This window comes from Clupea harengus, chromosome 18 (assembly GCF_900700415.2).
Source record: "Clupea harengus chromosome 18, Ch_v2.0.2, whole genome shotgun sequence".
Classification (NCBI taxonomy): Eukaryota; Metazoa; Chordata; class Actinopteri; order Clupeiformes; family Clupeidae; genus Clupea; species Clupea harengus.
The window spans coordinates 5060777-5078276 of NC_045169.1; the positions used below are offsets into that span (position 1 = coordinate 5060777).

Consider the following 17500-nt stretch of genomic DNA (forward strand, 5'->3'; position numbering starts at 1 on the left):
GGGCTCTCCCCAGGAATGCAGCTGCTGGGTCCAATAAAGGGAGAGGGAGCTGAAAGGGCACTTACATGGACAGATATGAACACACACACACACTCATCTGTACATCACACACACACACAGTGAAACAGACACATACACTCATATGCAGACACACACACACACAGAATCATACTGTAGGCAGGTGTATAGACGTCATTATCTGTATCTGTATCTGTATAACCAACAACATTTGGCGGTTTTCAATGGCACTTTTAGCTGCACTGAGCCGGACTATGCAGAGCCAATTAGCAAGTTGCTAACGCCAGACTGTGCCATGCCACGCTCATTTGGGACCCTCTCCTGAGCAGGTCTGACGTTGAAGATAATCTCTTTAGTGATTGTCTTTATCCAGCACTTGCCATACTGTGTCTGTATTTCTGTATATCAAGACATGTATGAGGCAGATCTGTTTAACCTGGAAAGTTTGAATAGTATCTATAACAATGACATTAAACAGCAAACATTTCTACCACAGTGAGTGTGTTTAAGTGGACATTGAATTAAGAAAATAAAAACATATCCTATCATCGTGACAAGTGGTATAAACTTGACGAATTCCACTGTTTATATTATTATAATGTATGTATATTTTAGCCAAATGTTTCCTTTGTGGGCTAATGTCATACATACTGTTATATATGTATGCCAACTGGGGGGTACATGGAGGAAAGGCTGTTCGTGGTGCAGTTCAGTTCTTCGCCTCCAGTTCGTTGAATATTTGTGAATGTGGGGACACCTCGGCAGCCTTTCTCCTTCACTTAAAGACACACCCTCAAGGGAGTAGATGCAGATGTATGAAAATACAAATCCAGGCTGTGTTTAGTGAGTGGGCCAAACTGGGCCACACCATTTGTATGAAAAAGGGACAGTGGCTGGAAGTGGGTGTGGTTTATACCAGAAGTCATGTCAAATCGGGGCAATTCCTCCACATCCTCATACTGTGTTTTTCCATCTCTCTCTTTTTATATATATATATATATATTTTTAACTAAACTAAGTTTTATGAACTGTCTTTCCTGAAAAGTAACACGCAACTTTGGGTAGAAGAAATATCTGTCTCCATCACCTTATTTGTGCTTTCCCGAGTAACGTCTTTGGGCACAGCCCTAATACACACATAGACACACAAGGAAGAAGACACAAAGGCCAACACATCCACCCAATCAGTCCCCTCCTTCTCCATTCCATCATCTCTCCTCCTCTTCTTCCCACCTTCAGCAACACATATAGGGTCCCCTCTGTCCAGAACTCTTCCAAATAGCTCCATGCTTTCCTTCCTGTGGGCTCTTTTCTGCTCCAATCGGTAGCGTGAACTTGCGATGGGGGTGGGGTTTTTTTTCCTTCTTTTTTTCTTTTTCTCTATAGAAAAAATACGCCGGTGGTACAATGTGGCCTGTGTGTTTGACTAACAAATGGTGTCCTGGCTGCCTGCTAGGTCACACGAGACCTCACATGAAAGAGGCTTGTAGCTCGCACGCTATGCTAACCACCACTCTCGCACGCTACGCTAACCGCCACTTTCGCGCCCCAGAGCGGAGACTCTTTATTCACATCTGACGGAGGCAAACCTGAAGCTGTGGCCTGTAGCCATGTAAACTACAGGGCAAGATGAGGAGAGGGGGGGGGGGGGGGAGATGGTATAGATTACTCTTATGCATACCTCACACAGCCTCTGGCATGAGGAGTTGCAGAGAAAAAAAAGCAAAATTTAACCATTCACTATTCATAGCTCTTTGCTTGATGCGGGCTAAGCGTGAAATCAATTCCATAGCGTTCCTTCATAAGCTCTAACTCAATGCGAGCGATGTATATCTTTATATACATGACCGACAGCAAATCAACGTATTCTATCAGTTGTATTACTAACAACTTTGAACATTACACGGTGAGCCGGACAACATCTGAAATACCCTCTATGAAAGCCTTCTCGTGGGAATCTGTGGCTCTGCTGTTTCCCATCCAGGGAATCCCAGTTTTATTAGCCATTCTGGTCCCTGAACTGGGCGCACTGGAAGTATATCTATCCAACATCTAATTGAAGTGCACCTCCACCATTGCTGGACCAATTGAGAACAAAGTCAATAATCTCCCCCGTCTGATTACAAGCGGATAACCGACTCCACCACTCCTCACTCTCCTTCTACATTCAATCACTGGGCCTCCGGTTCCTTATTATCCCCCGTGTTAGATCGAGACACCGGGGAGCGTCCCCGTCTTTGGCTCCCAGCCACACAATCTTCTTGCTCCTCTTCCTGACCTCCTCTTCCCTTTGAAACAAATGAAGAAGAACCGTGCCAGGACTGGGATGCCGACGCGCTTGCTTAGCTTCGGGGTGGAATGTATGCAAATCCTTTCTCTAAATCTTTCTGTCATCACCTGCCCACATCAACCCAGTTCAGAGCCAAGATAAAGAGAAACCTCCCTGTCATTTGCGTAATGCACGGCATACACCAACAGGTACAAAACTAAGATTAAAAGAAGACATACTGTACAATTACTCTCCTGCCATTGACGAAACCACTAAAACTCATCCCTGTTCCTCAAAATGACATATTTACGGTAGAAGTATTTAGTTTTGTTAGGTATGTGTCGGGTGAGACCCAGGCCGTGTGATTTGTGTTTGTCATTGGTACACCGCAGTTCCAAGGTGGAAATACTCAGCCATGGTGCTTAATGATCATTTCGTTCATAATATGATGTGTATCGCTATCATATATAAAACACCATATGGGCATGTTAACAAGGTTAAAAAACTTGATTTTCATTAGAGGGACATATGTTCCATATAACATACCAACTAGCTCTCAGACTTAAGAGTATTACAGCATCCACCTGTATGAATACCACACACTACTCCCAAAGCCCAGAGTCCTGTTACCCACTATGAAAACCAGCCTCTACATTTGGCCCAGGGGGTTGATCTCCTCCTCCTCCTCCTCCTCCTCCTCCTCCTCCTCCTCCTCTCTCTCCCTGTCTTTGGTGACTCCAGTAACAATCATGACCTTCCACTCCATGACAACAATGTGCTCTAGAATTTCGGTTTTCCCCTATACACCCTCTTAAAGTGAATACTGGATCTCTTCTCTTCTGTGGGGGGCCTGGGCACCCCTGTGGCTCTCTGCTACCTCACTCCCTTTGGCCGAGGCCCAGGGGGACGTCCAGGACCACACAGGCACAGAGGGCACTCACTGAAGCTAGACCTGATCAGATACAGTAGCATCCTTTATCGTCTACAAAACAGCCCTGTGTGTGTGTGTGTGTGTGTGTGTGTGTGTGTGTGTGTGTGTGTCCCTCTCTCCTCCACTGGAATGGCTGAGGGACTGTTGTTGTCACAGGGGCAAAAACACAACACCAAACAATGCAAATAATTGCCATCAACGGCCAAGCACTATCAAATAAGCGTATACAAAGCACACATACAAATCTATTGGGATTTGGGAGACTTGGAAATCCCCAACCACCACAGCGTCTGCCTCAAACCTGAATCGCCTCAGCCAGAAGCCCATTTGCCAGGCTTTTGTGATTTTGAAGACATGTGCTCACAAGTTTAAATTACAGACAGCCTGTCTGTATACTTTGTTGCTGTTTGATAACTATGGAAACCTTTCTGCCACACTGTGATAATCAGCGTCCCGTTACAGAAAACTGTCAAAAAAGGCCTGAGAGAGGTGTGGTGAGCATATTATGGGATATAGGGTAGCTATATAAATAGAAACGCATGGAGAGGATATTTAAATTTCTACCCAAACCCAAATTCCTATACAATCATCCCATAGCTGTAAGAGGCCGACTGTATGGGCATAAGGTGTATGTGCTAAGAGGGTTGAACTGGACCTATAGAGATGCCATAGATATAATAAACATCCGAACTGATCCATCCATATAATCTATAATATTCTATAATATAATATAGTCTATAGAGGAGACGTAGGCTACCTCAGCGTCCTGCATCCTCAGGCTGTAGGTTCTCTCCAGGGTCTGCAGCACACCTGCACTCATCTTCTCCTCCTCCAGCAGCAGCTCCAGAAGCAACACTATCTGTTCTGGACCCATCTGAAACACACACACACAAACACACACAACACAAAAAAAAAAAACGTTAATGGAGTGCCTTACACACAAACACACACAAGCATCACACACAAACCTAAACGCCACATTTTCACTTGAAAGCCACCCACTGAAATTGAACACCCTTCTTCTCAATGCGTTGTCACAATGCACAAATAATTATGGGCTGCTCTTTGCTGAATAGACCAATCCATCAATTTACTGGAATTCTGTGTGAACACTGAGCCTTCACAAAACAGGCTTGAAAGGAGAGAAAACCCCCTTGCCTGGATCAAGGGGATGAATACCTCATCATGATCCATCAACCTGGGAGGGCCGCGCTACGAGTTACTTAGCAGCCCTGCTACGTTTTTTTTACCCACAGTACCACTGTAAAGAGGCATCCATTTCTATTTTGAAGGGAAAATTATCAACAATCTATGACATTTGGTACTTTAATACTCACAAAAAAAAAGTGAGCATTGTCAAGGTAAGCAGAGAGGGACTAGTCTTCTAATGATCGTTCAAAAATGTGTGAGTAAAAAAATGAAGTTGGGCAACACTGTGACTGTTCCCATAAGAGTATTAGCACATGCACAGGGATGTCAGTGAAGCAAAAAAAAACATCTCCCGCAAGAATGGGCATGATTGGAGGTCGGGAGAGTATCTGAAACGAGCACATTACCTTTTATGGTTTTATTTTCACGTTTCAGATCAGTGATACCTCGTCTAAAACACTTAATTTCAGTGATAAACATCAAAATACAAATCTGTGCCTCTTAATGCAGATTAGCACGAGAGAAATAAATTATTAAAATATGAACACACAGCAATGGACTAAATGCTGTGTAATGGGCAACTAGTGGTCCACACAAAAGAACTGTACGGGTCTGGTGACATGCAGAAAAAACACCGGCTGGTTGAGAACCTATTGTTAGCCGCAAATACACACGCTGTGATGCAAATTGCCATTTAAGGCTAAAACCCAAAATATGAAATCGCAATTTGCCTTTTGATGCCATTTATTGGTGGTAGGTGCTTCGGTTGGTTTGGGAGCACAGTCAGAAGTGTGTGAAAGCAGACACAATCTCACAAGAGAGTACCCTTTGCCCCACTAAGATAAGCCACCTATCATTCTTCTAAACAGTTTGTATGTGTGTGTGTGCCTGTGTGTGTGCTTGTGTGTGTGCTTGTGTGTGTGTGTGTGGTGGGGGGTGTTTAGGGAGACGCCGGAAGGGAGGATAGGAGAGAGTGATGAGAAAAGGAGATGGGCAGTGGCACAGCTGCTATTATTACCACATTACTGCATCAGGATCTGTGGCTTACTGGTGCACAGCCCTCTCCTCCCTCTCCTCCCTCTCCCTCCCTCTCCCTCTCCCTCCCTCTCCCCTCTCTTCTCTGTCCATCTGCCTGCCCTCCATCACAGCCCCCCCACCCCACCCCCCACACACTCTCTTTATGCTAGCTTCAATTGGTGACATCACCTCAGTCGCTGATGACTTGCTACCCGCACAAACACACAGACACACACACACACACACACACACACACACACACACACACACTCTTACTTCCTCTCATCAGAAATACACACACACACAGACGGAAATGTCTGTTTAGGAATAATAATACTCCATGTTCTCGCCATGTTTTTCTCATTTTTCATTCAGGGGCCCATTTTCTTTTCATAGATCCCGTTTGCTATCCTGCCCTTAAATGGTCAGGGGGGTACCGTCTCCAGGCCTTCGCCTAGAACAGATGGCTGAGATGTGTGTGTGTGTGTGCGTACGTGTTTGTGCGTGTGTGCGTGTGTGCGTGTGCGTGTGCGTGTGCGTGTGCGTGTGTGTGTGTGTGTGTGTGTGTGTGTGTGAGGGAGAGAGAAAGAGAGCGCAGGAAAGAAAGACCCAACCTTAACCAGAAAAAGCACTATATTTGTCCCTATGACTAAAAGGAGAAAGTATTTCACCGGGGAGCCGGACTGTCGAACCCCAGAAAAAGCTGAAACACAAACAGAAGCAGCTGGCCAGGCCTCAACCCAAACAGCTCTAAAAGAGATTTGAGCGTTAAAGGACGGACCAGAGGCCATATTGGTCGGCGCTCGGCAGCGCACCAGATGTGGCCGCGCAGGAAATGTGCGAGGCAGGGCTCGGGATCATTACTTGGAAAAGGCGGTAATAAAATCGAGGGGCAGCTACCCAGTAATGCCATTTCCTCGAAACGTCGGCCTCACAGAGTCTAAATCTTATCCGAATCTTCGAGCCACGAAAAACAAAACAGGAAAATAACAAATAAATTAAGCGACATATAAATGCATAGCGGGACAGCAATGAGGTCATTTGTGAGCTGGACCCTGCCCCTAACGGTGATGGATCGATAAGGTTAGCGCTGTATAATCCAATGCTAACAGTAGAAGTGGCACACCTTCCCATGAAGACAGACAGCAAAACTGCAGGTGCAGGCACACTTCAGTAAATCTAGTCTAACTCACCATGGTCTTTCAAAGCCCCATAGTCGGGCTAATGGGGTGTTCGCGTATAACTTCCCATGACTGTACGTTTTCACCTCCGGTGAGCTCAAGGGGCCACCAATAACCGTCTGCACTCAGTGAACTATGTGCAGCCTGGAAGGCCTGCTAATGTCCAAAAAGCTCACATTTCTTCCTGTCTAACAAGCTAATTTCTTTCCTGATGAGATGAAACCATCATCATATTATTCCAGCACTATCCCCGGTCTGATCGGGTTACCTCTAAGGAGCCTAAGCTGGGCTTTTTGGCCAGAGGATACTGCAGGAATATTTTACATACTCTTTGTAGGTCCAATAAAAGTCAAACTCTGAGATAGTCATAAAGCAGCGGCAGCAGCAGCTATGATGGGATAGCCATATGGGACCCTAAGAAAGAGCGTCAGCAGGCTGGACAGTGAGGAGAGGGGATGAGGGAGCCAGGAGAGGAGGAAACAGGTGACAGATCATGAGTTATACAAACCCCCCCATCCCCCAAACTACCACCACTGAAACACAACAACGTATACTGTGCCCCTCGACCCCTAACTTCCCCAAATCAACCCCCCTCCCCGAGCCCAGACTCGCTCCCCCACACGACCACCAAATCCTTCATGTGACGCTACATCAGATAAAAGCCCGGGGGACCTTTAGAGAAGAACGGAAAAAAAGAGAGAAAGAAAGAAAGAAAGAAAGAAAGAAAGAAATACAGAAAGAAAGAAATACAGAAAGACAGAAAGAAAGAAAGAAAGAACGACGACATGCAGAGATGACAGGAGACATGTGCTATCCTATCCATCTGAACTTGTGAACCCTGGGCCGACCCCTGAGCTCATCTCCGCGCCGCGTACGGTTCCCAGCGGTGGGTGTGCGCCGGCAGAACAATGCCACCGCATTCTGACACATTTTCTCAAGGGTCGCGGCTAATTGACTGACAGTTGGGAGCACAATAACATAGGAAGCCAGTAATATGTTGAGCAAACACAGGAAAATAACCCCAATGGCCGAATGTTGTTTTTCCTCCACAGTTCATAAGGCTGTGTGTGTGTGTGTGTGTGTGTGTGTGTGTGTGTGTGTGTGTGTGTGTGTTTGAAGGTCCGTGTGTTCGTGTGTAAAACGTCTAGTATATATACACATATTCATGCTGCCCCCTTTTTTAATGAATGTCTCTATTTACTCTTGGCATAGATGATCAAGTAAAACAAATAGACCATTATGAAAAGAAAATATTTGGCCAAGATCCGAAATCAATGGTGGTCTCTCTTTCTCCCTCCCTCCCATCTGAAGTGGTGCCACCCCTGTATAGTATTTCCACTGCTGATAATGGGAAATGACAACACTAGTCTTTATTTGTCGTTACAATGGTCAGGCCCTTTTTCTGCGTTTATTTATGTACAAATTTAGCCACACTCCATTCGAAGGAAGCCCACTTTTTTTTTTTTTAAATCTGTACGTGCTCAGGGGACCCACTGGCTACACAATGGATGTTCACTGCGTGGAGAGTGCAGAAGCACAACTGAGGCACGGCTCTGTCAAAGACGTCTCTTTCCCAACGAACCCGAGAGAACCCCTCTGGGAGAGCGCTGCCGCATTCTGCAATTGTTCCCATATTTCTATGGCAACGTCACTAAATACCAAAATTAGTAACCTGAGGCTGGGGAGCAATCAGCGTGTGTTTGGTGATGTTTGGGGAGGACGCAGTCACTAGAAAAGCTCTCAAGGAAATGAAAAGTAGCACTGAGGTGAAGTGATTCGAGCATTTAAGCTTGCTGAATCTTGTTTGGCCCTAACAAGCTATACTGTACAACATGCCATCTAACTTTAAGGAATTTTCTAGATGAAATCTAAGACAGACCAAAACAGACTAGGTTTATTGGGATTAGGCTGTTCTCGTGTGAGTCCTACCCAGCCTTAAAAAAAAAAAAAGCCATAATGACAACATTTATGAAAATAAGTGCTAGCATTCAGGCAAAGACAGGTTGAAACTTTACCGGCAGCTATTTTTGTGTTACTGTTACTAAGTTCCTGACATCTGTGATGGCCATCTTGAGAATTAAACATCTTACATTCCTGGTGCTGGTGGTTGAGTATGAAAAAAAATGTTACTTCACTTAGAGCTGAAGTGTAGCCATTTTAGTCATTTTACTGTTCAGTGAGTCTCTACTTCATGTTCCATAAACGAAAATGTTTGTGCTTAAAATCTGAAAGATCGGAAGAAAGAGGGCCATTACTGGAATGGAAAATTCCGGCTAGAGGCATAATAGAATTACCCCCCTACTTTACATTCCATTTGCACACATTAGTTATTCTCAGATAAACATGCTGCATTACAGTCTCAGGACCATGCAATCTGCTCAGCCCAAAAACATGTTTCCCTGGAGGATTACAGCACTGTGCTGCTTCTCCTTCTCTCTCTCTCTCTCTCGCCCTCTCTCAGGTAGCTATCTCCACGCGTCTGCCTCCGAATCTGCCCCAAGACCGGAAAGTGACCGAGCCATGTGCTTATTCAAACAGTGGCTCCAGACGACAGTCGATAAAAACGTCACCGAGTGAAATAGATCCGCCGTGTTTTCAAAACACTATCCTCCTCATTGCGGAGGAGAGGAGAGGAGGAGGGGAGGGCCGAGCCACAACCTGAGAGAGGACTCGACAAAGAGAGGTCACGTCCTCCTGGATGGTACGCACAATAAAAAAAAGATACTATCACTGACGTCAATACTTCCAAAAGAACACCCTTTAGCTGGCTAGGACAACATGTGCACCGCACAAATACACACTCACTCATGTGTAACCATTACACGCTTGCAGCCAAAAAAACACCTAGCTAAAGACACCTCAACTCACTGGCTCATATAGTGAAAGATTGTGGATAACACCTAGCTAGAGACACCTCAACTCACTGGCTCATATAGTGAAAGATTGTGGATAACACCTAGCTAGAGACACCTCAACTCACTGGCTCATATAGTGAAAGATTGTGGATAACACCTAGCTAGAGACACCTCAACTCACTGGCTCATATAGTGAAAGATTGTGGATAACATGCTCAGTCAGAACTTGAGGACTAACTGCCTTCCACGGGTCTTCACTTGTTCTTTTCTCTATTAACTATTTTCACAGCATTTCAACAGAAAATTCTTTGGACACGTGTAGCAGTTACAGGTGACATGATGTCAAGTTGACACATCTGTGATGTGAGTACTCAAAACTTATGAAGGAAAGTTATCATATAATATTACATTAATAGTACGATCAGACTCGGACCTATGTCCCATCTCTCTGGCTATAAAGTCCAGAGGTTCAGAGAATACTTTACACTGATCTAAAACCTCATCACGCAAGTCTTCCTCAAACTTAGTTTCACACACACACACGGTCTCTTCATATTGTCTCCGCGTGAACTCTCAGCGTGTTTATAAATCAGATCCACTGAGACACCCATGGCTGGGCTTGTGGTTCGATAGAAACGTAAATTATCTCCCCGAAATGGCCATATATAGCTCGGCGGTGTGTCCCTGACACATCCTTCGTCCCCCTCTCCCCTCTTAATCCCCCCCCCTTCATAGATAAACTCCGGGCTGGGTGGGGTCGAGGGGGGCTTAGCCGCCTGTTGAGAGCGGCTCACTTCACAGCTGGTGGATCTTAAAGCAGGTTATGACAGGCTAATCAGGGGCCACCTAGTCAAAAAGCGAAACAGCTGGTAAAACACCAGGTCGCCGCGACTGGGCCACTGCCGTACAATGCCACCACTCGCGGGTCGACCACTTAAACCCGCCGGTTATTTCGGTATAAGCTGCCTTTGAAGTTAGGTGCAACACCTAATCAGCTTAGAGTAGTTGCGGCCATGGTATTTCCATTAGATTGGAAACAGAACCTTCAGTGGGTTTATAGACAACACCTCTCTTCCTTCCTTTCAACACACAGGGTGAGATGTGGGACACTCTTTTTCCCTGAACCTCATTTGATAAAGGGCAACCCGGACCCCTGAAGAACCCCTGGAGGCTACCTCACAAGGGCCCTAATATAACTGGCAGTGTCTCCTGGGAGAAGAGTGGTCCCATACAGTGGAAAACCTTTTGGGATATTATAGTAGATTTCTTTTTTATTTGAAGATTTAACAAAAGACAGAGTAGCAGAGGAGAGGAGAGGAGAGGAAAGGGAGGGTGACGGTTCAGTGCTGCTTTCTCTCCTTCTCACTCTGCCTCTCTCTCTCCTTCCTGTCAGCGAGTGACCGCACACTTCAGGGCTGAAGGCAAAGGAGCTTCCCTTTTAATCCCGACCTTTTTACAGAAAACACGGTGAGAATGAGTGGACTACTGAACTCTCTCCAAAGACCGTGCAGGCTTTAAAAATGTCAATTCATTTAAAAGGCCTCTTTTTTTTCCCTCTCTGCTGGTTCTCCCTCTTGAGGGAAGTTGCACATAAAATCAGGGACTGTGTTGGGGGAAAAAAAAAGGCCAGTGCTTTACTTGAGAGTCATTATGATAATGCTTCCAGAAACATCCGGAGCTAATGGAGGGAACAATATCTCTGTACTTTAGGGACAAATTAACTGATACACAAAGAGCACTTGGTGTGGAGGGGGGGTAACTCACAGAGTATGTACACAAAAATCCTGGTGAGCTCATAGGCAAGGCTTGACGTTCCATTTTTCTTCATGGACTTTTGTGCAACAACTGAGTCTTAGCCTCAAGTGATTATTTGCTGGTCTTGGATAAACATAATCAAAGGCTGCGGTGTGAAATGCTGTGTCATGTCTGTGTGTTTAGCTTGGAGTGTGTGGAAAAGTACACGAGCCACATGTGAGAGTTGGCATGGGCTGGGGGCACCGGGCGCCCATACACACGCACGGGAGTAACTTTCATGCGAAGCTGACGCACGCCCGACCCAGATTAACATTTGGAGGGATAGGGGCACAGGACACATAAACACATCCAAATGTGATAACATCTGCCCGAGCTAGACAGTCAGCCGAGGTTCATCCCAGCCAGCACGTCCAAGAGAGAGGAAGGGGGTGGGAGAGAGAGAGAGAGACGGGGAAAGAGATAGACAGAGGGAAAGAAAAGCGAGAGAGAGGGAGAGCGAAAAAGAGAGAGGGCTGCCACCTGGCCTGGCCCTGGTGGCTCATGGGAAGTGAAACCCGAAGCGTGTGTTTGGACAGGCCAGGGGATGAGCCACAGGTCTCCACTCAGTCTGTGTGTGTGTGTGTGTGTGTGTGTGTGTGGGTGTCTGCGCGATCCCCTCTTTTCTCAACTCTCGGCATCCCCCAGATTAGGGCTGTCTGAGCTAAAGCAGAGCGCTAGCAGGAGCAGGACCAGACCGCATGCCACTCGGGGGCCCCGGCCTGCGGCGCAGACCCCTCTCTCTCTCTCGCATGCAAACAGCCACTTCCCTCTGCTTACGCTGATGGAAAAACACAGACTACAACAACGCCATCAAACAAAGACAGACCATTTTTACAAAAAAGAAAAAAACTCACTCTGAACTATCCTGACAGTCAGTCTGAAGAAGCTACCCCCCAAAAACACCTTCTGTCAGAGGAAGAAGTCATATTTCTTAAAAATATCTTTTATGAGCCCTTGTGGACCTAATGTGAGACTGACAGCTGCTGTTATGGGGACAACTGGAAGAGACTGGGACAGCCTGGTCCTTTGAAAAAAAGGACACGCCACCTGGCCCTCGTGGAAAAGGTGCAGCCTTTCTCTCGGAGAATCTGGCTCACACTTCCAGGTACTAAAGCTGCTGACTTTCCGAAGCAAAAGCCAAAGGGGCAGAGCCGGCGCTGTCCGACGGACAAACCTCGTGTTTATTCCTCCGACTCGCGCGCCCAGGCTACGCTCTGCCCTGCTGAAATGCAGTGCTGTCTGTTTCTCCCCTGGCCGTCCAACACAAATACAAATAAAAAAAAATTCTAATGGATTTTTCAAAGTGATTCCAGGAAGCGGTGCCACAAGCATGCGGTTCTTCATCATTTTGGAAGAACTGACCGGAGAAAATCGTACAAGGGAACAAGAGCTGTCGGAGGCCGGGCCAGCATACAAATACAGCACTGTATGAACACTGGAGAGAAGCGAGTAAACAAAACAAACCAGTGGATTCAAACCGAAAGAGAGAGAGAAATACGGAGAGAGAGAGACAGAGAGAGAAAGAGATCGGAAACAATTAGTACACAGACAAATTCATAGTCAAGGAAAAAGAGTTATGGATGCTATTGTGTGGGTCGAATGATGCGTTCCTCTCCATTTTTTTTCAATTCCTTCTCAATTTTCCTTTTGTTCACTTTCATTTGAATTTCGTTTGGAAAGTGTGAATGACCAATGTCACATCGAAAAGGCACCATAGTTAGTCAAAAAGAGTCTGCCCTAAGACACATCCACTGACTAATGCTTTGGGCCTCGACAGACAAGGAATCAATAAGACAGCTACAATGTGGACCACCTGGCAAAGTGGAGAGTTGATCTTTGCACGCAGGCGGTACCTAGCCCTTTTATCACCCGCCTGGGGCGGGTGGTCATAGGTAATATTCCTGGCAGTAAATCTGCCGCACTGCTCTTGCTGCCATAGGCGATTATGAGATTTTTTCTGTCTACAGATCTCTCTTCATATCTTAGCACTAACTTCACCCCATTCAATAACCAGCTACAGACATGAAACAACAGAGTCAGGGTGGTATTGATTTATGTCGTCATTAGCCTTCAAATGCTCATCGTTCATGCTGCATCTTGCATCACATGAGTGCTAGTGGAATACAGGACAGGAAGTTATCTGAGCACAACCTCAAATTCTACTTCTTGAAGTCTTCTTCTTGTTTTAGTCCAAACATAATCTAGGGGCCAAACTGCCCATAAACCCTAATCATGTCACATGATAAAACCACGCCCCCCGGAGATTTAGTGCACAGTAACAACCGTCAGCAACAATGGCCAAACGTGACCAAATCAGTCCTGGCATGCCACATTCATCTCCTTGAGACCTCCCCTGCAGCAGCTGCTCGTATAGCTTATGGGCATCCAGAGTGGGTACTAGGGCGGTGATCGCGATCCCCTCCCAGTCCCTGGCTGTGCCATGACGTGAGGCTGCACCGCGACCGCGCACACCATGATGTTAGGCTCAAAATACATCACGCTAACCTGCCGCCGTTAAAGGTCACCACCGTCGCGCCGTGGAGCTCGGAGGCCAACAGCGCCGCTTGAGCTTCCCAACAGGTGACATCACTCGGCAGTAAAAGCAGACGCGCAGGCGAGGCGGCCCCGGCTTCCCTCCGGAGGGACCTGCGGTCTGCAGCAGTATGCAAATCGGAGCACTTAAGAGCAGACCACTGCCACGTCGTCATTGGACTACAACATAGACTGACCAGCATGCCTCTCCGGCAAAAAAACAACTTCTATTCGAGTGAATACATATATGTAATTATATAATATAAAAATATTTTTAACTTCACAGTGAAGGAGTGAATGGGAGAGCAGAGCACTGACATATGAGACTGGTTAAGCGACGCTTCTGTTTGTGCTTTTTTTCTCTTCGGATGCTTTTTCCATGTGCGCTTGGAAAGGCAAACACAGCTGTTTTTTTTTTTTTTTAAATGAGATGGTGTTTTTTTTCTTTCTGTCTGTTTCTTTTTTCTTTCACTGGCGTTGAAAGCAGCTTTCACCCCTCTCTCTCTCTCTCTCTCTCTCTCTCTCTCTCTCTCCCATTTAAAAAAAATAAATTCCACTGTGAGAAGCTGGGCTGCGCTGGTGCACTAGCAAAGGAGGGAGGCTAATGTCACATGTACCTCGATGAGGTGCTAAGCGGTGTCAGGCTAGCGTACAAAGAAAACAGTCTGGGCGAGCGCTGTTTAAGTTTCCCCTCTCGCTGTGTGCTGTCGCACCAGTGTGTGCACATACTGTAGGTTCAGTAGTTTCTCACAGACCGACTGATAGCAAGGCTGACTGTGTTGTGGGGCAAACAGGGGAATGGGTCTTGACCCCGGCTAGGGTCTGGCCTTGATCTGGCTCTAACCTGCCCTTCATTTAGATCACACATCATGATTAGCATTCAGGTGCCACCACAGTTCAAATTCAATACATCTAGCTGAAAATACACACTGATAAGACCCTTGGAAAACAGGAGATTTGTTTACAGTGTTACAAACACAAATACAAGTATTGCCTTCAAGACAGTACATTTGTGAATGAAACATCTGGCCTTTTGTTGAGCAATTTGTCTTTCTTTGCTGCTATACCACAAAGGGTCCAAACGTGGGCTCTACTGAGGGCCAAGGCTGATACTGGTGAATGTAGACGTCTCCCTAAGCTGAGTGACTGCCTGAGAACTCAAAGTTTCTGATCTCAGGAATGCAGTAATCCCCTCTTACGCAGCCTCTCTGTGTGTGTGTGTGTGTGTGTGTGTCGACCTCCATGTTTGTGTGTGCATCCGTGTGTAATAAAAAGCACATGACTCCGTGGCGAAGCCTCTCCAACATTTGTTGCTCACGACAGCCCTGGCCTTCTTGTGCTCCTCCTCCATTCGTCACGGCTGGTGGATTAGCCACGCCGGCCGACCGACCAGTGCCCCCCCCCCACACACACACACACAGACAGAAACAACACCGAAACCCGTGTAAACACAAAGAATGTAAACAATAGGCCTCCACCGGAAGACAAATGCTTTGACTTTGTTGCGTCTGTGTTACACACAACACTTTTACGTCCAATCCGCCCTACAGGGAAAACAGACAGAGCGATGCCAAGCTGTCATGCAGAAACCAAGGAGGTCGCGTTGCCCCCCATCCCTACAGCAGATCACCCCTAGTAACTACAGAACACACGAAAGCATAATATTTGTTTTGCCTTTGTGCGCCGGCTTATTTTGCACAGTCCTGCGTGTGTGCGCCTCCCCTCTTTTATGTATCCAGCTAACCCCTTTGGTGCGAGCAAGGCTCGAGCCACGCCGGCCAAAAACAACCACGCTTTTTTTTTTGTGTTTTACGGGCCAGAAAAAAATTATTGACACTTTTTTTTGTCCCTCATAAATACTCTTGTCACATACGGCCTGTGTGCTCTCCGCTGTTCCTTTGCGTAGTGATCTACTGTTTGGGCACCCGACATGTGGGCTGTATCACTCGGTCCTTTAAGTCCCACACTGTCCATATATCAGGGAGAGCAGCCCAGCAGCTTACAGTGACGGACCAATATGGGGAAGCCGATGACATGAGAAACAAAGTATTGCCAGATCGATGAGCGGGAGCAATCATCCCCACCCCACCCCACAAAAAAAACTCCCACACACAAAATAAACAACAACAACAACAAATGCATCTTGGGGAAGAAAATGATGGAACTTGGCTGGCCACAGCAAACCACACTAAACACGGGCCTCCTCACTATTTCCACTCAGGCTGGGGAAGGAACAACACGGAGAGCGTCTGAAATCGGACACCGGCACGTCCACAACAATAAGCTTAGACCCGCACACAGATGGGGAACATGGAGCGAGATACAGCTCTCCGCATTTTAGAAGCAAAAAGCGACATTTGCGTGCGGACTCTTTGGAATCGGGGCTTCAGGAATGCCTGAGAATGTCGGAGTCGGAGCTGTGCGGAGTGTGTGTGTGCGGATCACATGTTAAACACATGATACTCTTTTACACTCGCAGAGGCCTTCTCATCTTTTCCCAGTCCTGTGTATTTGCCACAATCATTAGGACCACACAACCCCAAAGCCGGCATGAAAAAAATAAATAAAAAAATAGCCCACCCCAACCCCCCACCCCCCCGGCTGTTTAACTTTTTTAACCTTGATTAGCTGCCTGCTTTAAAAACAAGCTCTGCGTTGAGATGAATGAACACTGGAGGCTATTGAGGGGTTTGCTGATTTTACATTAAGGGGCGCTAAAACGCTCAAACGCAATATCCTAAAACCCCGGCCTGAAGCAGCCTCTCTGGGTCCGCCCGCCGCCGGAATATAAATCTCATTATCACGAGAGCACGGATAATATCGCCTTCACCACCATCCACACCACTAAGCCCGGCAGGGCAGCCGTGGAAAAGAGAGAGGGGGTGGGGGGGTGGAGGGGTCGGGTGAAATGTGAAACATTTGTCTTTTCCCCTCTAGCGACTAAACGTTTTATTAGCAGTTCCTTTTTGGAGCGTATTGTGTTTTTTAATGGCGCTCTTTAACGTCAACCTTCAGCTACAGTTGGCAGGAAGTCACCTTAACCCAACGTCCTCCAACTCCTCCTCCCTCCTCCACACCTCCCCACCCCACCTCCCCACCCTACACTATCCCTCCCCTTGCCCCAATTATCTTTGATGAAATTAGGCCCTGTAAGGTGGACGGGGCTGGGGCTGGGGCTGGGGCTGGAGCTGCCAGACTGACAGGGGCGGTCTCGTCCACTGCTGCCCACTTTACGAGCTCCAGGGGAGCCTGCTGCCAATTTATGAGCAGGGTGGGGGAGGATGGGCCCACCGCTGTTTGAAGTTAACGTCAGTGAGTAATATAAAGTACACCTGGACCGACCGACCGACCGCGCGGAAACAAGCGAGGAGGCGGGGCTGGAGGGAGAGTAAAGCCAGGGCACTCACACAGTCTAGCGTGGTAATGTGAGGGGCAGAGGCCCCAGGCCAGCCAGCGCGTGCGTGTGTGTGTGTGTGTGTGTGTGTGTGTGTGTGTGTGTGTGTGTGAGAGAGTGAGTGAGAGAGTGAGAGAGAGAGAGAGCGAGTGTGGGTGAGCGAGTGGGGAGGGAGAGGGGGGGGGGTCATTTAGTGTTTCCTTTCAGGGTAGCTTTTATGGCACAACTTCAATCACTCACTCTACCCCCCCGCCCCATCTCACTCTCTCTCCTTCCCGCTCTATTGTGCATATCTGACTGGACTGTAATTGGCCCCTTCTTTCACAAGCCCCCCCCGCCCTGGGCTTGTCTGAAGCGAAG

At 47.1% G+C, this 17500-nt stretch overlaps 1 protein-coding gene across 2 annotated transcripts in view; it reads right to left on the reverse strand.

Moving 5' to 3' along the window:
• aopep (aminopeptidase O (putative)) overlaps positions 1-17500 on the reverse strand; it is a 55753-nt gene that overhangs the window by 14078 nt on the left and 24175 nt on the right. For both annotated transcript variants that reach the window (XM_031584523.2, XM_031584524.2), the window contains one exon: positions 3976-4092. In XM_031584523.2, the coding sequence (XP_031440383.1) occupies positions 3976-4092 (117 nt within the window). The remainder of the gene's footprint in view (positions 1-3975; positions 4093-17500) is intronic.